We start from the raw sequence: 27,254 nt of genomic DNA on the forward strand, positions 1-27,254 counted from the left end.
GCTCCTTGCAGTCGCTGTCTGGGCTCAGCACCTCTTCTCATCGACGGCTGCTGCGCGTCTGTGCTCCTGAAGGCAGCAAAGAGTCGCACTTGGGCAGCGTTACATGTGGAGACTGAGATCGTCTGTGCAAGGCGGGGAGAGGAGTAGGGTTTCCCACAAGGCTCTCCTGCTCCACCAGAAACGGCTCAGAGCGTTCTGAGAAACAAGGCATCCTCTGGCCTGTCTGTAAAGACCCGCACCGTTGTCTCAGAAATGCATCACAGAGGTCACTGATTCCCATCCAGCCCGTGGCAGCCTGGTCCTCTTCTTGCCTCTGTCCTCCTCCTGCCTCTGTCCTGCTATGATGATGATGCTGAGCTCTTTTTTTTCATTTTAGGAAGGCAAAGTGACAGCTGTAAGTCCTTCACATGAGGGCACAGCACAAGGCGTTCATGGTCACGCAAATAAATTGATAGCAAATGCTCCAAAGAGATGCTCACCTTAATGGGTGTCTCACCAGAGCTTATTCCCACACACCAGCAGCTCCCACCCAGTGTTTTTTCCCTTCCTAAGGACACACACAAAGATGTCAACAGAACATTTTAATAACACTTATTAATAACATTCAAATGATGCAATTAGGAATGATATAATGAAGAAACCAATGCCCCAGGAGTTACCAGAGTTGCAGTGGGAGTCAGCCCTTACATGGCAAAGGTCCATTCCAACAAACCAGAAAGGTTTGTCAGAGCTCTGCCATGTTCTCTTTACTGTGGTCTACCACCTGCTCCTCAGCCCTGGCAGGGCCAGACTTTCACCTGCACTCAAGTGTTTGCCTTGCCACCATGGTTGTTTTTATTCCTCTGGCACCAACAGACACAAAGGATTTACCCCAGCACACCTCTGGTTCCTCTCTCAAGCCTGGGTAGCTGATTCCTTCTGGACAAAACAAAGCTGTTCCAAACAATGCAGTATGTTTCCTCAAGGGAAACACAAATGTAGTTAATCGGGGTGATCTCACCATGTGGCATGTAGTGCTGCTTGTCTTTGTCTTCTCCACAGGTTTCCTCAGAATGCCAGGAATATGGCTGGAACTTGGGAATGAAAAGAGAATTTATAACCTGTGGAAGTAGGGGCAGGCTACTCAAGAGAACTACAAGGATAATGTGAAATTATGCAGGGATAAAATTAGAAGGTCCAAAGCCCAACTAGAGCTAAGTGTGGATACTGCTGTAAAAGAAAACAAAAAATGCTTCTATAAATACATCAGCAACAAAAGGAGGGCTAAGGAGAATCTCCACCCTCTGGTGAATGTGGGTGAAAACATAGTGACAGAGGACGAGGAAAGGCTGAGGTAGTAAATGATTTCTTTGTCTCAGTCTTTAATAGTAAGTCCAGTTGTGCTCCAAGTACACAGCCCCCTGAGCTGGAAAACAGGGACAGGGAGCAAAATGAAGCTCCAATAATCCAAGGGGAAATGGTTAGAGACCTGCTACACCACTTAGACATTCACAAGTGTCATGGTTGAACCCATGCTAGCAACATAACCATGATAGCCACTCACTCACTGCCCCCAATCCTCATCAAAATAGGGGAAAGAATTTAAAGGGAAGGGAGAAACTTGTGGACTGAGATAAACACATTTTAATTAACAAAATACTAATGCACTACTAGTAAAAATATATGTAAAATAGAAATAACCTATAAAAGAAAAGATACTCAATGCAATTCTTCACAAAGTCCATCTGCACCAAGCAGCCAGTCCCAGGAAGCACCACGCTGGTCCCAAACAGCCGATCCCAGAGAGAGTAAAGAGAAAAAGGCAGAAAGGCCCAGAGTCCTCTGCAAATTAACAAGATACCAAAAGGTCAAACTACAAGTCCCATCTCTGTCCTTGCTCCAACTAAAACAAAAGCCTAGCCAGAAGATCCTGACTCCCCTTAAATATGAAGCATGATGCTAATGGCATGGAATATTCTTACTGATTAGTCTGGATGTCAGTCAAGCTCTGCCCTATCCATGCCCCCCTTCCTTTATGCCTCACACCTGTGGGCAGAGGGCTAACAACATCCTTAGCTCTCAGATCAGAGCAATTAAAAACATTAAAACTGCATGAAGAAAATGAACTCATTTTCAGCCAAACCAGTCTATGGGACCCAGTGGGATCCACCCAAGGGTACTGAGGGAGCCGGCAGAGGTCCTCATCAAACCAATGTGAATCATTTATCAGCAGTTCTGGCAGACTGGAGAGGTCCCAATTCACTGGAAGTTGGCCCAGCTACAAGAAGGGCCAGAACGAAGTTCCAGAGAATTACAGGCCTCTTGCTCTGACCTCGGTGCCATGGGAGGTCATGGAGCACATCATCCTGAGTGCCACCATGAAGCACATTCAATACAACCAAGCAATCAGGCCCAGTCAGCATGGGTTTATGAAAGACAGGTCCTGCTTGACCAACCTGATCTCCTTCTGTGATAAAGTGGCCTGTTTAGTGGATGAGGGAAAGGCTGTGGATATTGTGTACTTAGATTTCAGTAAAGCCTTTAACACTGTTTCTCACAGCATTCTTCTGGAGAAAGTAACTGCTCATGGCCTGGGCAGGCATACTCTTCTCTGGGTAAAGAACTGGTTGGATGGTCGGGCCCAAAGAGTTGTGGTGAATGGAGTCAAATCCAGTTGGTGGTGAGTCACAAGTGGTGTTCCCCAGGGTTCAGTATTGGGTTCAGTTCTGCTTAATCTCTTTACCAGTGATCTGGATGAGTTCACCCTCGGTAAGTTTGCAGATGACACCAAGCTGGGTGGGAGTGTTGATCTGCTTGAGTGTAGGAAGACTCTACAGAGGGATTTGGACCAGCTGGATCATTGGGCTGAGGCCAATTGTATGAGGTTCAACAAGGCCAAGTGGCAGGTCCTGCACTTGTATCACAACAATCCTATACAAGGCTAGAGGCTTGGGAAGAGCAGCTGGAAAGCTTCCTGGCAGAGGGATTTGGGGGTGCTGGTTGACAGCCAGCTGAATATGAGCCAGCAGTGTGCCCAGGTGGCCAGAAAGATCGATAGCACTGTGACATGCATCAAGAATAGTATGGCCAGCAGGACCAGGGCAGTGATTTTCCCTTGTACTTGGCACTGATGAGTCCCCACCCTGAATACTGTGTTCAGTTTTGGGCCACTCATGACAAAAAAAAACAACCTTGAGGTGCTGGAGTGAGTTCAGAGAAAGACAACAGAGCTGGTGAAGGGTCTGGAGTACACGTCTTATGAGAAGAGGCTGAGGGGATCTGGGGTTGTTTAGCCTGGAGTAAAGGAAGCTGAGGGGAGACCTTCTTGTTCTCTACAACTATCTGAAAGGATGCTGTAGCATGGAAGTTGTTAGTCTGTTCTCCCAGGCAGCAACTGATAGAATGAGAGAAAATGGCCTCAAACTATGACAGGGGAGGTTTAGATTGAATATTAGGAAAAATTCATTTACAGGAAGGGTTTATCAGGCATGGGAACATGCTGCCCAAGGTGGAGTCACCATTCATGGAGATGTTTAAGAGACATATAGATGAGGCTCTTAGTGAAATGTTTTAGTGCTAGATTTAGGTTATGGTTGGACTCCATCTTGATCTTAACGGTCTCTTCCAAACAAAATGATTCACAGAATCACAGAATCACAGAATGTCAGGGATTGGAAGGGACCTCAAAAGATCATCTAGTCCAATCCCTTTGCCGGAACAGGAACACTTAAATGAGGCTACACAGGAACATGTCCAGGCGGGTTTTGAATGTCTGCAGAGTAGGAGATTCCACAATCCCCCTGGGCAGCCTGTTCCAGTGTTCTGATACCCTTCCTGAGAAGAAGTTTCTTCTCAGATTTAAGTGAAACCTCTTGTGTTCCAGTTTGAACCCATTATCCCTTGCCCTACCATTGGTTGTCACTGAGAAGAGTCTGGCTCAATCCTCCCGACACTCACCCTTTATATATTTGTAAACATTAATAAGGTCACCCCTCAATCTTCTCTTCTCCAAGCTAAAGAGACCCAGCTCCCTCAGCCTTTCTTCATAAGGAAGATACTCCACTGACTTAATCATCTTGGTGGCTGCACTGGACCCTCTCCAGCAGTTCCCTGTACTTCTTGAACTGGAGGGCCCAGAACTGGACACAATATTCCAGGTGTGGTGTCACCAGGGCAGAGTAGAGGGGAAGGAGAACCTCTCAGACCTACTAACCATCCCCCTTCTAATACACCCCACTGGCCTTCTTGGCCACAAGGGCACAGTGCTGACTCATGGTCGTCCTGCTGTCCACCAGGACCCCCAGGTCCCTTTCCCCTACACGGCTCTCTGATAAGTCATTCCCCAACTTATAATGGAACCTGGGGTTTTTCTTACCCAGATGCAATACTCTACACTTTCCCTTGTTATATTTCATTAAATTTTTCCCTGCCCAACTCTCCAGCCTGTCCAGGTCTCTGGATGGCAGCACAGCCTTCTGGCGTGTCAGCCACTCCTCCCAGCTTGGTGTCATCAGCAAACTTGCTGATAGTCACTCTATTCCCTCATCCAAATCATTGATGAATATATTGAATAATACTGGCCCCAGTATTGACTCCTGAGGCACTGCACTAGATACAAGCCTCCAACTGGACTCCACCCTATTGACCACGACTCTCTGGCTTCTTTCCTTCAGCCAGTTCGCAGTCCACCTCACTACCCGATCATCCAGATTGCGCTCTCTCAGTTTAGCTGTGAGGATGCTGTGGGATACTATGTCAAATGCTTTACTGAAGTCAAGGTAGACCACATCCACTGCTCTGCCATCATCTATCCACCTCGTTATGTCCTCATAAAAGGCGATGAGGTTGGTCAAGCACAACTTCCTCTTGGTGAAGCCATGTTGACTGCCCCTAATGACCCTATTATCCTTGATCTGCTTTGAGATGGCACCAATGTGAAATCATTCCATCACTTTCCCAGGGATGGAGGTGAGGCTGACAGGTCTATAGTTACCCAGGTCCTCCTTCTTGCCCTTTTTGAAGAACAAATTCTATGGGGAGAACAACTTAAGCAACAGACTAAAAGAAATTATGAGAGTTGGAATGGATGTCTCTGAAAGTTTCTGCAATTTCCATCCTGGAGTGGCCTGACCAAATGGGAACTGTTCAAAGTGGGGGTTGATCTAGATGACCTCTGGAGATCCTTGCTGACCTCCATTCTGACTTGGTGATTCCCCAACACCACTGCACACCCATGGGCACATTTGTCCTCATACCGCATCTGCCAGAACACAACTTTCAGTCATTGTGCTGGGACTACACAGAGGCAGCTGAAGGGAGGCGCTCAACCTCCTCACTGCCAGCCGCAGGAAATCAGTGGCTGCTGTTTCCAGCCCCTGAGCTGGAGACAGCTCCGGGAAGCTGGTGCATCCCCTGAGTTAAGGTCCTGCAACAGCCCCAGGCTGCAGCTGTGCGGGCTTCTTCATGCTGGAGGAGCGGCAGAGACCCGGAGACCTGTGAGCCCTGGAGAGGCCCCGAGCGGTGCCGGCGCAGGGGTCAGCCCCGGGGCGGAGCTGGAGGAGGAGAGGAGAGGAGAGGAGAGGAGAGGAGAGGAGAGGAGAGGAGAGGAGAGGAGAGGAGAGGAGAGGAGAGGAGAGGAGAGGAGAGGAGAGGAGAGGAGAGGAGAGGAGAGGAGAGGAGAGGAGAGGAGAGGAGAGGAGGAGGAAGAGGAGGAAGAGGAGGAAGAGGAAGAGGAGGAAGAGGAGGAAGAGGAGGAGGGGGCGTGGCCGGAGCAGAGAGCCGGGACTGGCGGAGGGCAGAGAGGCGCGGGCGACGGACCGGCGGGATGCGGCGGTGCCGGAGCTCAGGGCTGGCGGGACTGGCCGCGGTGCTCCTGGGTGCGCTGGCTGGCGGGGCTGGGTAGGGGACGGGGCTGAGCCTGGGGTGTTCCCAGGCGACCTCAGCGCCAACTCCTCCCTCTTCTTCAGCGTGTCCTTTCTTTCCCTTTCCCTGCTTCTTTGACACCTTTTATGATCCTTTCCCAACCCTCCACGTCCCCTCTTCTTATTCTCCCTGTATCTCCGCTACATCTGAGTGTACGAGCCTGCTTTCGTGCACCGTCTCCTTCCTTGTGCAGTCGACAGTTCTTATTGCCCTGAATGTAGCCCTCTGTCCTTCACTGTAAGAATTCCTCTCCCTGTCTACTGTTCTTCTCTTTGTCCATTCACCCACCCATTTTTGAACACATCTCTCCAAGCATCTACCATTCGCAACCCCTCTGCCTATTCTGAGACCACTTTCTCATCTATTCCTCTGCTTCCTCTGTACCTGTCAGCATAAGTTTGCTTTCTTGCAGGGTTATTCCATACATCCTCTCATGCCCTGTGCATTTAGCATTTATTCTTCTCCATTCATCCCTCCATCCTTCACTGTAACAAACCCAGCTCTCTTGTCCCCACTCCCTCTCACCCTTCATGTATCCATGCATATGATTTTCATTCTGTCTCTCCATGGATCTGTTTCAAATTCCATCCCAGACTTTTTTCCTTACTCTGCAAATCCATACCACATTCATGAGCACATGTGGCCATTGATTCTGGACTTGTACTGCCTCACTCCAATATTCCTAGCGATTTCTCTGGGAAAAGACTAATCAGAGCTCAGTGACAGAATCACAGAATCACAGAAAGTTAGGAACTGGAAGTGACCTCAAAAGATCCTCTAGTCCAATCCCCCTGCTGGAGCAGGAACACCTAGATGAGGTTACACAGGAATGTGTCCAGGCAGGTTTTGAATGTCTGCAGAGAAGGAGACTCCACAACCTCTCTGGGCAGCCTGTTCCAGGCTCTGTGAGAGCCGAACGTCTTGTGTTCCAGTTTGCACCCATTACCCCTTGTCTTACTATCGGTTGTCACCGACAAGAGCCAGTGTCCATCCTCGTGACATTCACCCCTTATGTATTTATAAACATTAATGAGGACTTTTGATGATGTTTGGTCTTTCCTTCTCCTTTCTTGGCAGTGGCTGTGGGCAGAGCCCAGGTGCACCAGGAGCCATCGGCAGAGGCCACCGAGGGTGTCGGCATCAGCATCAACTGCTCACATCCCAACAGACAGTCAAACGAGTTTGTCCTCTGGTATCGTCAGTTCCTGGGCCGAGGTCCCGAACTCCTCGTGTGGGGTATTAAAGGCTCCAAAGCGCTGTCGGACCCGCCGGGTTGGTTGTCGGTGGCGGCAGACGGCCGGTCCAGCGCCCTGTGGCTCGAACGGCCCCGGCGCGGGGACGCGGCGGTGTATTACTGCGCCGTGGGAGACACGGGGAGAGGAGCCGGGGCTGCGGTCGGACACGAACCGCCGCGGGGGGGGCCGGACGGGCGTGGCGAGGGCGGGGGGACAGTCCTGGTCGACCCGCCAGGGGGCGCTGCCACTCCGCCCGCCAGGGCCGCCTCGCCTCGCCCGACCTCGCAGCGGTTTCCCCGTCCGACCAGCACCGGCTTCAGCATCAACACCGGCATCGACATCGACATCGGCACTAGCTTCACTCCCAGCGGGACGCGACAGCGGGGAGGAATCTCGAGCGGAGCGGTGCCAGTGTTTGGCGGTGCCCGGGAAGGAGCGGTTGCAGCCGCTGTTCCCGGCGGCTCCCGGAGAGGAGCAGAGACTTTCTGCTCTGCAGAGGGAGGTGAGCAGCAGAGATCCTCCTGCCCACGGGCAGCCGCACAGCCCTCGCTCCTGCGACACCAACGGCCCATTGCTGCTGCTCAACGGGCAGGGCCTGGGGATCTCTTTCAGAATCCAGCTGACTCCATGCACAAGCAAGCAATTGCTTTGACACCATAGCAGAACTGCTTTCTTGCTGGTAAGTTTGTAAAAAGGCTCAGATACACAATTACAAATGTAATCCTCCAGCTTCACACTCTACTTCGCAGATGCTCCTTTTGGTGTTAGAAAGTCAATCTGTAGACACTGAAGTTCTACCTCGGCACGAATATGAGAAGGAGACAATGAGTGTCGCAGACACCTGCAAGTCTATCCCACAGTGGTTGGTGTTTGGGACATAGAGCTTGTTGCACAGGATTCCTCTTCACCTCAGATTGAGAGCCTTTGGTGTTGAAGTGAAACCCAGGAGACAGGAAAGAATCTTGAACTGGTCACTTGTTGAAAGGCACACCTGATGCTCAAGTTCAGACCTCAAGAGTGAGCCACAAAGAGACCTGCTAAGTTGCTCTACAGGGCTGAGGGTCTGAGGTCAAGAAGAGGCTTCTGGGCCCAGACAGGCCCCAGATCCCTGGTCCTGGGTCCAGACAGGCCCCAGGGAGGCCCGTGTAGATATAGGAGCTGACACAGCTCTGAAAGCCCATGTCCACAGGCTTTAGAAACAGAGAACCCTGTTCCCTGCCTCATCTGGGGACTGTTGTGGCAGCTGTAGTTGTATTACAAGGGAACTCCTGGCAGGTTTCCAGTCACTGGAGAGCAAAGCCCAGAGTCCTTCTGCCACGGCCTTGACTGAACAACAGGACTCTGAAGGCCTTGTGGTAGCACGTTTGGGAATGGGAGCTGCTATACTAAAAACCAGTTTTCTGCAGTTCCTGCCAACTGTGTGAGCAAAGGGCCCTGGGTGAAAAGTGGCAGAGGAGCCCTGCTCCAGGCATCAGACATCAGAAGACATTAAAGTCAAACAGCCCTTTTTCTTGCCTGTGTATTGGGGTTTAGGGCCCCAGGGCAGAACCAGAAGCTGGAGATTGCAGGTAATGTGGGGAGGTCAAGGATCACAGCAGGACTGCCTGTACAATGGGGAGTGTGTTACCCTGTCATCCCAAGTGATATGGGTCTGCTCTGCCAGCCCTATTAGAGGCTATTTATTTCAGAGGACCCTAGTCAACATTGGTGGGGAACTGATGGCAGCCCTCAGTGTCCTGCACTCCATTGTGTCTCAGGTCCCAAAAGCAAGGAAGGACAAGCAGGACAGATCCAGGCTCAGGCTCTTTCTCCAACATCACTGGGCTGTCCTAGGGATTTTCCCAAATACCACTGAGAAAGAGAGCACAGCTGACAAGAGTGGGCATCAGCCTGTTCTTGGGCACTGGTGCCTGGGCCTGGCTGCAGGACTAAAAGCCAAGTGCCCAACACTGGTGGGCACAGGAGAATTGCCCCCAGAAGCACCACTGCTTCCAGAAGGGAGGAGCAGACATTCAGTCCAGACTCAATCTTTTCACTTGTAGAGCTCAGGTGATATCAGTCCCACACTGCTGATAAAGGTGTATCTGCCATGTTGATGCCTCCTCCTTATGAAGTAGTGACATGGACTCCCTTCAACATCACTGTGCAGAAAGAAGAGCTTTGAGAACACGATTCGTCTGTTCTGAAACAAAAATCAAAGTGCCCTTTGGAAGTTCTAATGTCCTTCCAGAGAGTGTAAAGAGAGACTTGCTACCAGCCAGCCTTCTGCAGCTCTGCAGTTTGGGAACTCGCCAATCGTATTAAGGTGTTTCCATAGCAAAGCCCAAAATGGGTGGGATGATGGACTGTTGAAAACTGATGTGGGGTTTCAGATGTGGAAATGCCCTGACACATCTAGCATGAAGCATAGTGATTTGCATATTTTTAATTAAAAATAGAAAAAGTACATTTATAAACTGGATACAGGAATCTATATCACAGAGGAAATGTTTGGTTACATCTGACCCATACAATGTCAGCCTGGGTGTCAGAAAGGCCAGCAGAGAGATGTCCAGAAAAACTCCCAGCCAGGAGCTGAGCACCAGCCAAGCAGAGGACACTGTTCATAAGGGAGTTGTATCTCAAGGGGTAGCCTAAGGCTAAGTAGCTGTCACTGATTGCGCAAACAGGAAAAAATAGGGAGAAAAGAAAGAACAACTGGAGGATACAGGTACTGGAGGAATAAATCTGGCTAGTCCCCAAGCATGACTTCTATGGCTTTGGGAACAACATTCATGGTGTACCAGAGCTCCAGAAATTACAGCAGAAATAGTACATTGGAGTATGGAGACTGATGTTCATCCACACGAGGGCTATGACAGATGCATTGCCTATTTCTGCCAGGGAGTACATCAGTGCAAATACCACCACTAGGGACACCCAGAAATGCCAAGTGCCTGGGAAGGCAAGAAGGATGAATTCTTCCACACTTGTCCCATTTGCAGTGTGTCCACAAGTGTTGACATTCATCCACAAAGACAGGAACATTTCTGTGAGCATTTGCACGCCTGTGCTGGTCCTTCAGAATCTACTAGTAGTGAAACAAAACCATAATTCCAGATAAAGTGGTTGGTGCATAGCACAGAGAAACAACATCTACCCTAATTTAATTTGTCAGTGAAATCACTTGCTTTAGAAACAGGTTTGGACAATTAAATCTGAACCTGGAGGTTAGACCTACACTGTCAAATGGACATATAAAATTATATATGAGATCAAGCACAAGCATCTCCTTTAAAACGTGGTTAATGCAGTTGCTTCCATGAGATGAAAATCTCACTTAGGGAACTGTGGAGGGCAGTCTGGGGGTCTCCAGCTGTGTGAAAGGTTGTTGCAGATGAAGGGAATAACATACCTGCACTCTTCAAGACAGGAAATACTGAGATGCAATCTCAGCACATGACACTGAGGGAACTGAAAACCGTCAAGACAATGTGGCACTGAAAGAAATTTTCTCAACTCTTCAGCTGATCACAAGGGTTTCTGTGTGAGTCAGCACAGGCAGGATGCAGGAACAACTAACAAAATGTCATATGAAATGCAGAGAGAAAATTTATTTTCATTACCTCACCAGCCACTGTTTCCCCAAAGCAGCATCCGGGGAGAGGCAAACAACCAGGGAGACAGACACCTTGGAACTCAGTCTTTGCTGGAGAATCCATGAACCTGCTGGTTTTGCTTGTTTATCAGGGATTCATAAAAGTGTAGTTTACCACTGTGCTTTGATCTTTCACACAACAGGGCAGTAATCTCAAGCATGTTCTATATGGTGTCTCTAAGTCTATTACAGGACAATATTATCTAAACACAAGCTTCTACTTGTCCAGCACACAAGGTTAAGCAACCATTGGTATGATACATGTATATCTTGTACCCAGCTGCAAGTCACTTGTGCGTGCTTACAATCCTTCTCACCAATCTTCTGTTATTTTCCCACAGTTTCCTACTGAGATGTCACTGGCACAGGGCAGCAGGTTAGTATGACAGTCATTACTCAAGGACTCCTGAGCTTGTATATTTGCTTTCTTCCAAGCCTTCCAAGTGCCATGTACCCGAGGTACAATGCGGAAGTTTGTGCAGAGCACACCACCGTCTTATGCCCACACTTTAGGATTATTCACCCTTTCAAAAGACAATTGATCAACTGTGGGTGAAGTAGCAGATATGTTGTGGCAGTATGAAGACACTCTTTCTTCTCCCTTACAAGCCTGTGTCACAGCTGTGGAGAAACTGTATGACAAACTGCTCAAGAGGGAGGATAGATCCTACTCGTCACATACACAGATCTGAGTCACAGCTATTAGAAGATGTCCTTCTGCAGCACCAGCTCGAGAGAAACGCAATATGTCATGAGGTGAATTATGTTTTTTTCTGTATGACCAGGGGGAAGATATGAATAAATTGCATGGAAAACCCACTGCTGACCTACAGGAATGGGTATGTGAGTTGAAAAAGAAATCTCCCAAGAGAAAAGTTGCTCCAGTTTCCAGTGGGAGGTTTTCCTACCAGAGACTGGGCAAAGCACCAATTAGTGGGGCCCGACCTCCAGTCAGGTGGATGAGAGGGACAATGACAACCGAGTTTGTTGGACTGTGTGGATTCGGTGGCCTGGTACATCAGAACCACATGAGTGTAAAGCCCTGGTAGACACTGGTGCACAGTGTACAATGATGCCATTGAATCATAAAGGGTCAGTATCCATCAATATTGAAGAAGTGGCTGGGGGATCCAAGGAATTGACTGTATTAGAGACTGAAGTGAGCCTAACTGGAAATGAGTGGGAAAGGCACCCAGTTTTGACTGGTCCAAATGCTCCATGTGTCCTTAGTGTAGACTGCCTAAGGAGAGGGAATTTTAAGGACGCAAAAGGGTATAGATGGGTCTTTGGTATAACAGCTGTAGAGACTGATGATGTTAAAAAGCTGTCTACTTTGCCTGGTCTTTCTCATGACTGTTCTGTTGTAGGACTGCTTAAGGTTGAAGAGCAACAGGTACCAATTGCTACCACGACAGTGCACAGACGACAATATCGCACCAACTGAGATTCCCTGATCCCCATTCATAAAGTGACCTGACAACTAGAGAGTCAAGGATTGATCAGTAAGACTCACTCACCTTTCAACAGTCCTATATGGCCTGTGCCAAAGCCTAATGGAGAATGGACTGTAGATTATTGTGGCCTAAATGACACCCCCTCACAGCCACCGCTGTACTCCCACAAAGGACAATCTTATGTGCACACAGACTGGGTAAAGTCTCTGCAGTTTAGCTCCGCATAGGGAGAGCATACATCAGAGTCACCAACATCGTTAGCATAAGAACATCCCCACAACCACTTCATTAACACACTCAACCTCCGACTGGCCACACCAAGAAGGGGATTTCTGTGGGGGGTCTCATGGGTTTGTCAGAGATGGATAATGTTCTCTCTTCACACAGGCCTTCACCCAGAGTCATCTTCTGCAAGTCCTGTGTTGATGTGGTTGAGGGGAGACTGATCTGCACTTGCTGTGCGAGGGAGATGTCACTAATGAGAGTAACGTGCCCGGCTTGAGGCCATTCACTCACTCAAAAACTTTCTTCCTGCTGCCCATCTGTCTTTGAGTACCTTGGCATGGATACAGGCTTTAGCCATGGGATGGAGGTGCTTAGAAAGCTAAATAGATGGAAACCTCCTGAGAAATGACAGTAAAAAGACCGGAAGACTCAATGCATATTTCTCCTCAGTTTTTGCTCATATGTCTTCTCCTCAGGCCTACAACATCCCTGAAATTTCCCACAGATCCTATGGAAAGGAAGCAGCACCCACAGCAGAAGAAGAAAGAACTAAGGAGCTCTTAATACCTTTTGGACATACACATGTTAATGGGAATACTTGGGATGCATCCAAGTGTGTTCAAGGAGCTGACTGGACAGTCTCTACTCAGTCCTGGAAAGAAGATGGAGCAAATACTTTCAGAAACCTTTTCTAAACTCATGAAAGGCCATAAGGAAGTTGGGAGCAGCTCCCATGGGTTTGCTAAGGGCAAATCATGCCTCACCATCCTCATTGCTTTCTGTGAATAGGTGACTGGCACTGTGGGGAAGGAGAGGGGCACTGGCTGGGGTGTACCTTGACTTTAGCAAGACATTTGTTATACCTTGATGGGTGCACACACATGCACATAGAGTTGTGCACACTCACAGCATGCACACACACAAAGATGTGTGCCATTGGGGAATTTTTGTAGTATACTTTGAGGCAAATTAAAAACATGCTTTTGCTTAGGTATGAAAAGTGACCCACCAAATTATCAATGTACTGGACAGTGTCCTACCATCATAAGCAGTTCTACAGGCTGTCTGCAAAGACATGTCACAAGCCAGTTCCTTATGTTCACTGGCAGCAGCACCAACCCTGTGAGCGCTGGCATGAGGCAGCTCTGCCTGGCATTGTGTCTATCCCCCAGCACCAGCTCTACTCCCCAGAGGTGGCCACTGAACATTCACATTCCAGGATTGCTGCAAGACAATGCTGCAGCTGTTCCTCATCTCCTCTCCAAGGGAAACTGCACTCCCTTACAAGGATCCTTCTGTTTCTGGCATTGCTTGGTCACAAATCACCACTACTGAGCAGTTCCAATTGGAATTTCCCCTTCAGTGCACACACAAATTCACACACAGGGGCACAACCACAAATGTGAGCTTAGACACATCCAAAGAGCAACTTGAACATCTGCACTTATACAGAGTTGTGTGCACATACATTCCAAAAGGAGCCCATATCCATACATGCACAGCCACCTCCCACACCAACATGTCCACACAGATATTCAAACACACATGCTTACACGTTTATATGTTCCTGCATACATGCTCCTGTACACAGATGTACACACACAAAAGCAAACATCTACAGACACCTATGTCCACACAATTACCCGTATGCGGACCAGTCACACACAGTCATATTCTCCTGCATGAAGGCATGTGTGTGTGCTAAAACACATACACACTCACAGACACAGTTTCCCAAACACACACACACACAGAACACTTGTGCACATCCACGTTTGCATGTGTATTACCACAGGCACATACATGTACATGTGAATGCACATATGAGCACAGCCAGAGGAGCACACATCTGAGCACCATTGTGGACACACACCACAGAGAACCAGGTCTCCCAACACCAGCTCTCAGCCCCTCTAGATGAATCTATTCAAGTACTTCAGAGTCTACAGTAAAGACAACAAATCAGTCACTGGCCAGCCCCATCAGCTTACTGAGCTCCAGGGTTTGGCAATGGTTCAGTCAGCTGCTTTCTCACTGTAAGACAGAGACAAACCAGAGCAGAGTCAATGCTGTCACAGCCTCTCCAAACATGGAACCTCTCCATGTTCCAAGTTGGTGTGTAATGGATAATATAAAAAACGAAAGAATAGCCCCACTGTTGCAGCCGCACAAAGAATTCCCACATTACAAGGAAAATAAAATCCTGCAGTGTTAGAAGCTTCCACCTGACCCTGTTGATCTCCTCAAGGGTCTGGGACCAGCCCCTGCCCTTGCACAGGGAGCAGTGCCACAGTGGCAGCCTCATGCAGCAGCAGAAGGGTGTGTGTCTGGGACAATCCAGACTCCCCTGAGGTTACAGACACAGGCTGGGACATCAGAAGGGAGGTAGGTAGTAGTGAACTAGTCTCTAGACTCGCTTTAATTTAAATACCCTCTCTTCAAAAGGCAGAGAAATGCAGGAGCAACATTAATTTACAGAGCAGCTAAAGAAATGGTTTGGCTGTCCTGTAAATGTACACACATTCTTTTCCTTTTTTCCCAAATTGTAATTGATGTGCTGCCCATTTTTCTTCTTGTGTTTTGCATGTGGGTGCATGCGGTGCAATTGCCTGCGGCACGAGGAAGCTGCCTGCAGCCTCTTCTGTTAACCTTGAGCTGGCTGAGTTTATCTTGCAGCCCAGGCTCCTGTATGCAAAACAGTTTCTGCACATAATAATACAAGAATAATAAGGGTGTATTTGGTTAACCTGAAAAGGTTTTGGTAGTGAAGGGATTGCAAGGATGGCTTCTGTGAGAAGATGCCAGAAGCTGCCCCCATGTCGCACATTGCCAGTGACAATTGGCTCCAAGATGGACCTACTGCTGACCAAAGCTGAGACTATCAGTGACACTGGTAGCACCTCTGTGATAACATATTTAAGAAAAGGTGAATACTGGTGTGCAGGAGCTGCAAAAAAAGGAGTGAAAAAAAGTGAGAGAAACAACAATGCAGACAGTGAAGGTCAGTGAAGAAGGGAGGAGGTGCTTACAGGCACCAGTGCAGAGATTCCCCTGCAACCATGGAGAAGACAATGGTGACACAGGTTGTCTCCTGGCAACTCAGTGGGGTCCATGAGGGAGCAGATATCCACACTACAGGCTATGGGGGACCTCCTGCCACAGTAGGTGGATGTGCCCTGAAGGAAGTTGCAGCTTGTGGAGAACCAACCCTGGAGCAGGCTCCTGACAGAAACTGTGGCCCCTGGAGAGCAACCCACACAGCAACAGGCTTTCTAGCAGAACCTGTGGCTGCATGAGGGACCGTGCTGGTGCATTCCATCCCTGAAGGACTGTAGCCCATGAAAATGACCTGCATTGGAGGAGTTTGTGAAGGACTATCTCCTGTGGGTGGGACCCCACCCTAGAGCAGAGGAGTAGCAGATCTGAACCATTAGGAACTGACTGCAACCCCCCTTTCCCAACCGCCTCCTCTATTTGATAGGAGGAAGCAGAAGATTTAGTAGTGCAGTTGAGTCTGGAAAGAAGGGAAGGGTGGGAGAAAGTTTTTAGTTTTATTTTTCACCGTCCTACCCTGTTACAGTTAAATACAATTTCTACCCTCACGACCTTCAGCAGTGTGGGAGACATTTCCTGCTACTCCTGCCCATGCCGACCAGCCATGTCCCATACATTGGGTGATGGAGGAGAAAAAGAGGTGCAGCAGCAGCTATGGGCCATCCCAAGAGCTGTTCCCAGCTATATTACTATTGCCATTTTGAGGAGCAAATCATCTTCCAGAGATCCAGATCCACCCCCTGACACCTCAGCTCAGTTCTGGCCATAGCTAGGAAACATCCTTCCTTCAGAGCTCAGGGGGCTGTTGACCCCTCAGGGGCCTGAAGGTTACTGGCGGCAGAGAAGCCAGGGATGACCTCCTCAGCTCCAAGGGGTGGTGCCCAAAAGAGGAGCCACTGCAGAGTGTCTCAACCTCCCATTCCTTTATCAATGGAGAAGGATCCCCTTGTGCCCTCACCCCCTTTCCACTCCAGAGTAACACCGTTCTCCTTTGGCAGCTTGGGGAGTGTCCACAGAGGGAAGGACCACATAGACGCCAGGCTTGGATGCAGTAGAACTTTAATGCATAAAAGAGGGAAATAAATTCACTGCAAGTGGAGGACAACAGTGCAGGAATCCCCAAAGGAACCCACAAGTCTGCAGTCCATAGTCAGGAAGAAGTTAATGAATGATGTTCAACTGCCTGCCCCATAGGGAGAAAGGAGACAGCTGATCCCCACCAGGCTGGACCTGGGGGAACCTTGTTGCCAAGGGGAACCGAAGCAACCAAAGAAAAGGGAAAAAAAGGCAAAACCATTCATCTCTCCTGAAAACACATCAAATAGCTCAATCCTTTGCCCAGCACCATGTTTTCCGGTCCTTGAGGTGTCTCCATGGGCCTTTCCCCAGCATCTTTATCAGCGCAGGTACCTTCTGCCAAAGTAGTGGCTGGAAATGCCAGACAGGTCACAGCAGCCAGAGTTGATGGGCACTCCATCACAGCTGAGGATTCTGCCAACAGCAGCAGAGGTGGAGGAGCCCACAACAGTGTTCTGTGGGAAGGAGCTGAGGATGGGGCCAGGCAGGGTCACCACAACAGGCGAGGGCTCAATGACAACTCTGGAGTCCTGGCACTGCCTGACACAGGGCTCATTGCAGCTGTTGGCCAGTGGGGTCGGGCCACAGGGCTGGCAGGGCAGGCACTGGTCATAGCAGGACATGTCTTGAGGGTGGAGATGAACCTGGGAAAGAGTGCAGGGAGGAAGCAGAAGACAAGAGTGGATGAGGAGCATACTGGTTTCCCTGGTCAAAAAGGAGCCAAGGCCACTTGTGAGTGGAGAGCTGGAAGCTGTGCCAGGAGCCACACAGTCTTCATCACCCTATAAGGAGTAGCTTGGTCCAGGGAGGCTCTCTCCTACTGAATAAATGAGAATCCCCCTCTGCCACATCTCAGCCTCTCTGTAAGCAGACCTCCTCACTTCCATCTCCCATGACAAGAAGATGCAAACCCAAGGGCAGGATATATTGAATAACAGAAGACATGTCCATCGACGAGAGAAAGGTCAAGTTGGAAGAGAATCAGACTCACCTGGTTCCCAGTCAGAAGGAGGTAAGAGAAGTGGATGAGAGAGCAGGGTCTTGGGCTGCCTTTTATATCTGCTCTTCATTGCCGCAGGACCAGAGGCACCCTTGGCAGAAGTAACAATTTTCTGACAAGCTCATCTTGAATACAAACCGTCACAGCTAATGAAATGGGCTGCGCTTTACTCTCCAACACTGCTGCCTTTTCATTTCCAGGTTTGTGCCATGTCTGTTCCCCAATGAAATATACTTCTGATCCCTGGGATGAAAGGTCCCAGGATTTCTAGGGCAGGAATGCAGCAGTGCAGGCAGAAGACTCAGCTCAAGTGCTGGATGGGTCTAAGAGCAAGCAAATTATGTGAGCCAGGGTCAGTCTGTTGGGGCTGTTTACTATACCAGTCTCAGGATGAAGCTGCAACCATTCTTGACTGCACGCCCATGGGCTCCTATGCTTGAGGACATGCCAAGTCCTCATATTTGCATCCCTCCTCAGCTCACCACAGTGGTCCCATCTTTTTTGTCACTGTCGTGCTGTTTGGTCTTGACCACATCCTGCCTAACACTGCCCAGTCCCCAGGAGTCCTCAGCAGAGTCCATGGACTTCTCTGACACCATGGTTCATGGTGCTCCTATGGATGTTCTTTTCCTGTGTGTACTTGTATGTAGATAGGTTGTTGTGGATACATGTGCAATCAAAGATTTGTCTATAATTGCAAAGAGTTGTGCATGAGGCTCTGTGTGTGTGTCCTTGTATGTCACTGATCATGAGAGAATGTGCTGCTCATGGCAGAGACACTCTCCACTGCTCTGTCTGTGAGCACCACAGAGCAGCAGGTTCCCAGGGTCAGAAGGAGTCTGAGTGCAGCTGAGTGGTGATGGCACCAGCCTGTTGGAGATCTGTCCAGGGGAGAGGCCCTTAAATGCAGCCTCTGTCTCCTGAGCTATCATTTTCCTGCCACTCCAAAGATCTCAGTGAATGGTGCTGCTTTCAGGCCACAATAAGCATGGTTTCATGGTTTCAGCCAGGGCTGATTTCCCTCTCCATGAAGATACTTTGAGCTGAAGCTCTAGTGCATGTAATGCCAGCCTCATTGGCAGCCTCTCTCATACTTACTTTGTTACCAAACATGAGATGAATGAGTTCAGTGAAAAGATGGGTAATTAATTGTCTGGACTTCTAGGCTCAGTTGTGAACATAGTGCAAGGCCCAGCTGGCTAACACACATTAGTGGTGTGTAGTAGTAGTAGTGATCAGTAGTAGCACCAGTACTGTTTGATGTTTTCATTAATGCCATGAGTCATGGGAAGTGAGGAAATCCCAGAGACTCTGTGGATAACACCCAGCGAGAGGAATGGGCTGTAACTCAGGGTCACAACTGCTGGTGGAAGGACCTGGACAGGCTGAAGAAATGAGCTGACTGGAACCTCATGAATGCCAAACAAAGCAGGTACAAGATTTTGCATATGAGGGAGAGACCAGCCTGTGCAGTCATGCAGGCTGGGGCTGGCTGCCGGGCAAACAGATCAACAAAAAATGATTTGGGGTTTTAGGAGACAGCTGAACATGAGAGAGCAGTGTGCCCTCGCAGCAGACAGGACCAACTGCATCCTGAGCTGTGTTATTCAAATTGTTGGCAGCATGTGCAGAAAAATGATCCTGCCCCTCTGTCCCATTTGAGATCACAACTGGGGTACTGCATCCAGGTTAGGCCTCCCTGGTGCAAGAAGTTTATCAACATCCTGAGAAGAGTTCAGCAAAGACCACCGTTTCAATGAGGTGGTTGACCTAAATGAAGCTGAGAGAAATTGTTCTGTTCATCATGGTGATGTCTCAGGGGAGAATTTCTTGTTTTTTGCCATTAATTGTTCAGAGGAAAATAAGATGGACCTAGTCTCTGGAACTGCCCAGTAGATAAAGAGGAAGTGCCCACTAATGGGATCTGTTCTGACCACAGGGGTGATCTAGATAACTTCTGCAGGTCACTTCTCACCTACATTCTGACTCTGTGACTCCTCCCTCCCCTGACCACCTTGACTCCTGCACATTCATGGGCACATTTGTCCTCACATGCACTTTAATACAAACCGACTTACAGTCATTGTGCTGGGACTACACAGAGGCAGCTGAAGGGAGGCTCTCAGTCTCCTCACTGCCAACCACAGGAAATCAGTGGCTGCTGTTTCCAGCCCCTGAGCTCGGAGACAGCTCTGGGAAGCTGGTCCATCTCCTGGGTCAGGACTGCAGCTGCATCAGGCTGCAGCTGGCGCTGTGCGGGCTTCTTCTTGCTGGAGGAGGGGCAGAGCCCGGTTGGCAGGAGTCAAAGTTGTGACCGTGCAGAGCCCCGGAGCCCTGTGAGCCCGGGCGAGGCCCCGAGCGGCGCCGGCACAGAACTCAGCCCCGGGGTGGAGCTGGCGTGGGAGAGGAAGAGGGAGAGGGAGAGGAGAGCCGGGGCTGGCAGGGGCAGCGAGGAGCAGGCGGCGGAGCGGCGGGATGCGGCGGTGCCGGGGAGCAGGGCTGGCCGGACTGGCCGCGGTGCTCCTGGGTGCGGTGGGCTGGCGGGGCTGGGTGGGGGTCTGGCGGAGCCCGGGATGTCCCGGCAGTTACCTCGGTGCTGTCGTGCCCTCTGGCTTCTTCACGGATCTCTGGCTCCGAACCTGCCTCCCGTCCATCTCTCCATCTGCTCTATGCCACGTTCTCTCACACAACTCATCGATCAATTCTTTTTACAACCATCAGTTTTTTCTTCGTTTCCTCCATGTCTTTTGTATGACTCATGCAGTCATTACTTAGTCCTCCTCTCCTCTCCTCTCCTCTCCTCTCCTCTCCTCTCCTCTCCTCTCCTCTCCTCTCCTCTCCTCTCCTCTCCTCTCCTCTCCTCTCCTCTCCTCTCCTCTCCTCTCCTCTCCTCTCCTCTCCTCTCCTCTCCTCTCCTCTCCTCTCCTCTCCTCTCTTTCTTTCTTTCGTCTCTACTATTAATGGACACTTCTGTTACTGCACGTTACCAGCCTCTGCAGAGATTTCCAATCATCAGCTCTGCATGCTCCTTACTGCTTCAGCAGAACTTGTCCCAGGGAACAGCAGGCAGGGCCTGGCAGAAAGCAGGTTTTGAGGATATTTTTCCTTCTTTTTCTCCTCGGCAGTGACTGCGGGCAGAGCCCAGGTGCAGCAGGAGCCCTTGGCAGAGACCACCGAGGGCACCGAAATCAGCATCAGCTGCTCACATCCCAATATACAGCCCTACGAGTCCATAATCTGGTACCGTCAGCTCCTGGGCCGAGCCCCCACATTCATCACGTTCGTTCAAAAAGGAATCAAAGGACTGTCGGACCCGCCGGGGCGGCTGTCGGTGGCGGCAGACCGCCGGTCCAGCGCCCTGTGGCTCGAACGGCCCCGGCGCGGGGACGCGGCGGTGTATTACTGCGCCGTGGGAGACACGGGGAGAGGAGCCGGGGCTGCGGCCGGACACGAACCGGCGTGGGAGGAGAGGGCGGGGACAGTCTATGATGAGTCCGCCAGGGGCGCTGCCGCTCTGCCCGTCGGGGCCGCCCAGCCCCGCCCGACCCCGGGGCTGTTCCCCTGCCCGACCGGCACCGGCTTCAGCATTAACATGGGCATCAGAATCTCCGGGTGCTCCTTGCAGTCGCTGTCTGGGCTCAGCACCTCTTCTCATCGACGGCTGCTGAGCGTCTGTGCTCCTGAAGGCAGCAAATAGCCGCGCTTGAGCAGCGCTACATGTGGAGTCTGAGATCGTCTGTGCAAGACGGGGAGGGGAGTAGGGTTTCCCACGAGGTTCTCCTGCTTTCCCAGAAACGGCTCAGAGCGTTCTGAGAAACGTGGCATCCTCTGGCCTGTCTGTAAAGACCTGCACCATTGTCTCAGAAATGCATCGCAGAGGTCATCGATTCCCATCCAGCCCATGGAAGCCTGGTCCTCCTCTTGCCTCTGTCCTCTTGTTGTCTCTGTCCTCCTGTTGCCTCTGTCCTCCTGCTGTGCCAAGGATGCTGAGCTCTATTTTTCATTTTAGGAAGGCAAAGTGACAGCTGTAGGTCCTTCACATGAGGACACAGCACCGGGCAGTGATGCAAATGGTGATGCAAATAAATTGACAGCAAATGCTCCAAAGAGATGCTCAGCTTAGTGGGTGTCTCATCAAAGCTTATCTCCCTTGTGAAAACACACCAACAGATCCCACCCAGTTGTTTTTTTTTTTTTCCGTTCCCAAGGGCACACACAAAGATTTCAACCCTATATTTTTAATAAAACTCATAGGATCCTTGGGCATTCAAATGATGCAATTAGGAATGTTGCAATGAAGAAACCAATGCCCCCAGGAGTTTCCAGAGTTGCAATGAGAGTCAGCCCTTACATGGCAAAGGTCCATTCCAACAAACCAGAAAGGTTTGTCAGAGCTCTGCCATGTTCTCTTTACTGTGGTCTGCCACCTGCTCCTCAGCTCTGGCAGGGCCAGACTTTCATCTGCACTCAAGTGGTTACCCTGCCTTGCAGCCATGGTTGCTTTTATTCTTCTGCCACCAACAGACCACAGCACACTTCTGCTTCCTCTCCCTAGCCTGGGTAGTTGATTCCTCTGGACATGACAAATCTGTTCCAAACAGAGCAGTACGTTGCCCTGAATAAAACAAAAACATAGTTAAGCAGGCTTACCTCCCTAAGTGGTACATGGTTTTGCTTGTCTTTGCTTTCTTCACAGGTCTCCTAACAATGGTGGGAATGGCCTCATCCTTGTCACAGTGGGGAGTGAGCAGCCCCTGAGGATCTGGATCTAGTTCTTCCTTGGCAGACTTTCCTTCCTGGAGATCTCCTGCACCACCACCCTTGTCCCCCTAATGCTGGAGACTTTTTGTGGCACCAGGACTATAATTTCTGTTTGCTGCTTCAATTTTTCCACATCTTCATGAGCATGACTGAGTTTATGATCCTCTTAGCCATGTTCTTTGATCACTATATCACCATATGCAAACCACTCTGTAAAACACTCTATCTTGACAAAGAAAGTCTGCTTCCTGCTGGTTCTGGGAGCATGGGCGGTGGGCTTTGTGGTCATCTTCTCCCAGGTGGCTCTGCTGCTGCAGCCTCCTTTGTGTGCCAAGAAAGTGTTTGACCATTTCTACCATAATGCTGGGCCAGCATGAGCATGGCGTGTTGGGGCTGGGTTGACCTTGGCTGGATGACAGGTGTCCACCAAGCTGCTCTGTCACCCCCCGACTACCAACCAGAGAGGGTGAGAAAATACAATGAAAGACTCTTGGATAACCATCATAAGGACAGAGAGATTACACAACAATTATCTTCACAGGCAGAACAGACTCAACTTGGGGAAATTAATTGAATTTATCACCAATCAAATCAGAGTAGGATAATGAGCAGTAAGAACCAATCTCAAATACCTTCCTTCCACCCCTCCCTTCTTCCTGGTCCTGGCCATTTCCCTATGTGCTCTGTGGGGACCTTCTCTCCTTCCACAGAATGTAGGGATTTTGTTTGGGCAGGACCAGAACCTCTGGTGCCAAGAAGTCCAGCGGTTTCAGTCAACCCACCACACCTATGCTGGGACAAGTGTTCCACAAGCAAAGCTGTAGCCTGGCCTGGCTCAGGGGTGCTGGAGTTGCTGGGCAGCTGGGTGCCCATGGGGGATGTCCCAGCGTGTACTCTGTGGTTGGGCTGGTGTCTGCACGTTCCACTGCGTCCCCAGGGCAGGATTGGTGCTTGTGCCCTGGGGCTGCCTTTGGGGCAGGGGGAGAGTGGAGGACTCTGGCAGTCCCAGGCAGGGTGAGGAGCTGGATTACCCAGGTACTGGCAATTCACCCCAGTGGTAGTGGTGCAGGTCTTGTGTGGGAGAAGATGAGGCCCTGGTCTCTGGGCATGGTAAGAATGTGTCCTGTCGCCAAAGAGATGGAAAGAGTTGGTGGCTCTGTCCGAAGTCTAAAGCAGAAGGAATGTGCATGGAACCTTGCCTGGTCTGTTAGGCCCTGTGTGCCTGAGCCCAAAATTTGAGCTCAGAAGGCTGTGGGACCCTAGAGTGCCCAACATTCTGTAGGGACACCATCTGTAAACTGTGGAAGAATGGCTGAAAACTGGGAGGTTGCTTCAGGGGTGCTCAGAGGACAGATGTTTTGTGTCACTGAGGCCTGGAGAGCTTGGCTTACAGAGCCGTCATCAACTCGTTTGCAAGGGAGATGAGATCAGTACCTCAAAACCTCAGTCACCCTGCTTCATTATTTAAGCAGTCAGGCAAGAAGAGGTAATGTTGAGAAGGGCTTTGGAACCTGTCCATCCAGAAGAAAAGGACCTCTACCCGTATCTGAACTTATTTGCTGGGGAAAGGGCAATATGTTCTAGTCCCTAGGTGCATGGGTGCATGGATGGATGCATGGATGAATGGTTTACGTTTTTCAGGCTCTTCCTAGATTATGCCTCTGATGTGCTTTTGATCAAACCAGTGCCCAGGAGCATCAGCCAAGCAAGAGGGATGCTCATGAACAAAAGTTGTCTACCACAGACAATTCACAGATACTGCTGAGTGTTTCCCATTGTCACATACACATCTCAAGGGCACCAGGGTGATCAACTCCCTCACAGAGCTTTTTTGGAGCAAAGATCATGCTGACATAGCAGAGCCTTAGAGGTCTGGGCCTGAGCAAAGCTGCTTCAGCCATGCTTGCAGATGACCAGGCACCACAGAGCAGTGATGGGCCTGTGAGTGTTAGTCACAGTCCTTGGACTGCCCTCGCCCATGGGGGTGATGGGTTTCCAGGGCCTCCGTTGTGTGACCAAGTGTAGTTAATCCCAATACTGATTTGTGAATGGTGTCAGTCTTGCACACCTGCTCAGTCCTGGGTCCTGCCAGGTTTTGTAGGGGTGGTGGTTAAGGCTGCATTGGGGGAACCAATCCCACCAATCCCTAGGTGCCCATGTGTGCTGGCCGTAGCCCTAGAACAATCAGTGGAGGGGGAAGGAGAAGACAGAGGTGAGGCCGTGGCCATCCCTGAGGGTATTCCATCCATTCATACAAGAGCTCAGAGCCCACCTGCATCTCTCTTGCCATGTGCTCCCAGTACCCCTGTCCTTGCTGATCTTTTCTTTCGCCTTCATGTTCGGTGTCAGAGCAATTTGATTTCCATCAGAAACGCACCATTTCATTGTCCCCATTTCTGTGCTGTCCACCCTCAGATCCCACATGTTTAGCTCCAATTTCCACTATCTACACCTTCAGAAGAGTGGGTGAAATTTCCCTGCTACTCCTGCCCATGCCCACTGGCCATGGCCCCTATATTGGTTGATGGAAGGGAGAGGAAGGTGCAGCAGCAGCTATGGACCATCCCAAGGGCTGTTCCAGGCTTCACTCTTCTTGCCAAAGTAAATAATCTTCTAGAGCCTCACACCCATCCCCTGTCACCCCAGCACAGCTCTGGCCATAGCAAGGAAACATCCTTCCTCAAGAGCTCAGGGGGCTGCTGACCCCTCAGGGGCTCCTGCCTTTCTGGGCATTTGTGGGCAGAGACACAGCAAGGCAAGGCCTGATGGCCACTGGCAGCAGAGCAGCCAGATATGACTTCCTCAGCTCCAAGGTATCATGCCCAAAAGAGAAGTCACTGCAGAGTGTCCCAACCTCCCATTCCTCTACCAATGGAGAAGGATCCCCTTGTGCCCTCACCCCCTTTCCACTCCAGAGTAACACCATTCTCCTTTGGCAGCTTGGGGAGTTTCCACAGAGGGAAGAACCACATAGATGCCAGGTTTGAATGCAGCAGAACTTTAATGAGCCAAAAGAGGGAAACAAAGTCACTGCAAGTGGAGGACAGCAGTGCAGGAATCCACAGAGGAATCTGAAAGTTGGCTGTCCTTGGTCAAAAGGAAGTCGCTGTCCTTGATCAAGAGGGAGTCTGTGCATTATGTTCGTCTATCTGCCACACAGGGTGGAGAGAGATGCTCCCTGGGGAAACCTTGTTGCCAAAGGGAAATGAAACAAACAAGGAAACTGGAAAGAAAGGTAAAGTCATTCAGCTCTCCTGAAAACACATCCAATATTTCCATCTTTTGTTCAGCACCATGTTTTCAGTTCCTTGAGGTGTCTCCCTGGGCCTTTCCCAGCATCTTTATCAGCGCAGGTACCTTCTGCCAAAGTAGCGGCTGGAAATGCCAGACAGGTCACAGCAGCCAGAGTTGATGGGCACTCCATCACAGCTGAGGATTCTGCCAACAGCAGCAGAGGTGGAGGAGCCCACAACGGTGTTCTGTGGGAAGGAGCTGAGGATGGGGCCAGGCAGGGTCACCACAACAGGTGAGGGCTCAATGACAACTCTGGAGTCCTGGCACTGTCTCACACAGGGCTCATTGCAGCTGTTGGCCAGTGGGGTCGGGCCACAGGGCTGGCAGGGCAGGCACTGGTCATAGCAGGACATGTCTTGAGTGTGGAGGAGAACCTGGGAGAGAATCAGGGAAGAAGCAGAGCACAAGGGTGGGTGAAGAGCAGACTGGTTTCCCTGGTCAAAAAGGAGCCAAGGCCACTTGTGAGTGGGGAGCTGGAAGATGTGCCAGGAGCCACACAGTCTTCATTGACCTACAAAAATCACCCTGGCCCAGGGAGGCTCTCTCCTAGTGAATAAACCAGAGGCCCCCTCTGCTACATCCCAGATGCAAACCCCATGACAAGAAACAGCCAACATCACCAAAGATATCCATCAATGAGAGCTGTCGATTTTAAAGAGGAGAAGAGGCTTCAGACTTACCTGGTTCCCAAGCAGAAGGAGGCAAGAGAAGTCGATGAGAGAGCAGAGCCTTCGCCTGCCTTTTATACTTGCCATTCAGTGCTGCAGGACCAGAGGCAACCTTGGCAGAGGTAACAATTTTCTGACAAGCTCATCTTGAATGCAAACCATCACAGCTAATGATAAGGGCTGTGTTTTGGTTTCCTGCATTGCTGCCTTTTCATTTCCAGATCTGTGCCGTGCCCATTTCCCAATGAAGGCTTCTTCTTATCCCTAGGATGAGAGGCAGCAGGATTTGTAGGGCACAAATGCAACAATAAAAGCAGAAGAGCAGGTAAATGATGTCACTTTGTGTCACTCTGTTGCTGCTCTTTGAAATGCCATTCTCAGGAAGATCTAACCACCCTTAATTGGATGTCCAGGGGCTCCTGTGCATGAGGACATGCCAAGCCTTCATTTTTCCTGCCCTCCTCAGGTGACCCCTATTGTCCCTTGCTTTTTCCTTCCCAGGTATGAGTATTGTGTTGCTTTGTTTTGACCCCATCCTGCCTAACACTGCACAATCCTCAGAGGTCCTCAGCAGAGTCCATGGACTTCTTGAACACCATGGTTCATGTTGTTGTTATGCATGTTCTTTTCCTGTGTGTACTTGTAAGCAGACAGTTTGTTGTGGGTACATGTGAGAGTACATATTTGTGTATAATACCATGCCACTCTGCATGAGTCTGTGTGTGTGTTTGTCCTTGTGTGTCACTGATAATGAGGGAATGTGCTGCTCATGGCAGAGACACTCTCCACTGCTCTGTCCATGAGCACCACAGAGCAGCAGGGTCCCAGAGTCAGAAGGAGCCTGAGTGCAGCTGAGTGGTGATGGCGTCAGCCTGCTGGAGATCTGTCCAGGGGAGAGGCCCTTAAATGCAGCCCCTGTCTCCTGAGCCCTACTTTTGCTGCCTGTCC

The 27,254-nt window shown here is 50.2% G+C and overlaps 3 protein-coding genes across 3 annotated transcripts; 2 read left to right on the plus strand and 1 right to left on the minus strand.

The window, feature by feature from the left end:
* The first annotated feature begins 5,696 nt into the window (after nucleotides 1–5,696).
* LOC135576227 (uncharacterized) lies at nucleotides 5,697–9,306 on the plus strand. The gene is made up of 2 exons (XM_065039966.1): nucleotides 5,697–5,855; nucleotides 6,979–9,306. The coding sequence occupies exons 1-2, from the start codon at nucleotides 5,804–5,806 to the stop codon at nucleotides 7,794–7,796; spliced, it is 870 nt and encodes a 289-aa protein (XP_064896038.1). The 5' UTR covers nucleotides 5,697–5,803; the 3' UTR covers nucleotides 7,797–9,306.
* A 10,597-nt stretch (nucleotides 9,307–19,903) lies between these two features.
* On the plus strand, nucleotides 19,904–22,535 carry LOC135576228 (uncharacterized). Its single transcript, XM_065039983.1, has 2 exons — nucleotides 19,904–20,110; nucleotides 20,709–22,535. Exons 1-2 carry the CDS (start codon nucleotides 20,059–20,061, stop codon nucleotides 21,278–21,280), a joined length of 624 nt encoding a protein of 207 aa, XP_064896055.1. The 5' UTR covers nucleotides 19,904–20,058; the 3' UTR covers nucleotides 21,281–22,535.
* A 2,791-nt stretch (nucleotides 22,536–25,326) lies between these two features.
* LOC135576230 (feather keratin Cos2-3-like) lies at nucleotides 25,327–26,471 on the minus strand. The gene is made up of 2 exons (XM_065039989.1): nucleotides 26,319–26,471; nucleotides 25,327–26,012 (listed from the first exon to the last, which is right to left on the minus strand). The coding sequence occupies exons 1-2, from the start codon at nucleotides 26,391–26,393 to the stop codon at nucleotides 25,689–25,691; spliced, it is 399 nt and encodes a 132-aa protein (XP_064896061.1). The 5' UTR covers nucleotides 26,394–26,471; the 3' UTR covers nucleotides 25,327–25,688.
* Between the last annotated feature and the right edge of the window lie 783 nt (nucleotides 26,472–27,254).

This window comes from Columba livia, chromosome 23 (genome assembly GCF_036013475.1).
Source record: "Columba livia isolate bColLiv1 breed racing homer chromosome 23, bColLiv1.pat.W.v2, whole genome shotgun sequence".
Taxonomy (NCBI): domain Eukaryota; kingdom Metazoa; phylum Chordata; class Aves; order Columbiformes; family Columbidae; genus Columba; species Columba livia.

Excerpts from the sequence above, each read along its gene's own strand:
- LOC135576227 (XM_065039966.1), top strand. The coding sequence starts at position 5,804 with ATGCGGCGGTGCCGGAGCTCAGGGCTGGCGGGACTGGCCGCGGTGCTC. Across the intron at positions 5,856-6,978 it reads ACTGGCCGCGGTGCTCCTGG|TGGCTGTGGGCAGAGCCCAG; the intron begins GTGCGCTGGCTG and ends CTTTCTTGGCAG.
- LOC135576228 (XM_065039983.1), top strand. The coding sequence starts at position 20,059 with ATGCGGCGGTGCCGGGGAGCAGGGCTGGCCGGACTGGCCGCGGTGCTC. Across the intron at positions 20,111-20,708 it reads ACTGGCCGCGGTGCTCCTGG|TGACTGCGGGCAGAGCCCAG; the intron begins GTGCGGTGGGCT and ends TCTCCTCGGCAG.
- LOC135576230 (XM_065039989.1), bottom strand. The coding sequence starts at position 26,393 with ATGGCAAGTATAAAAGGCAGGCGAAGGCTCTGCTCTCTCATCGACTTC. Across the intron at positions 26,013-26,318 it reads TCCTTCTGCTTGGGAACCAG|GTTCTCCTCCACACTCAAGA; the intron begins GTAAGTCTGAAG and ends ATTCTCTCCCAG.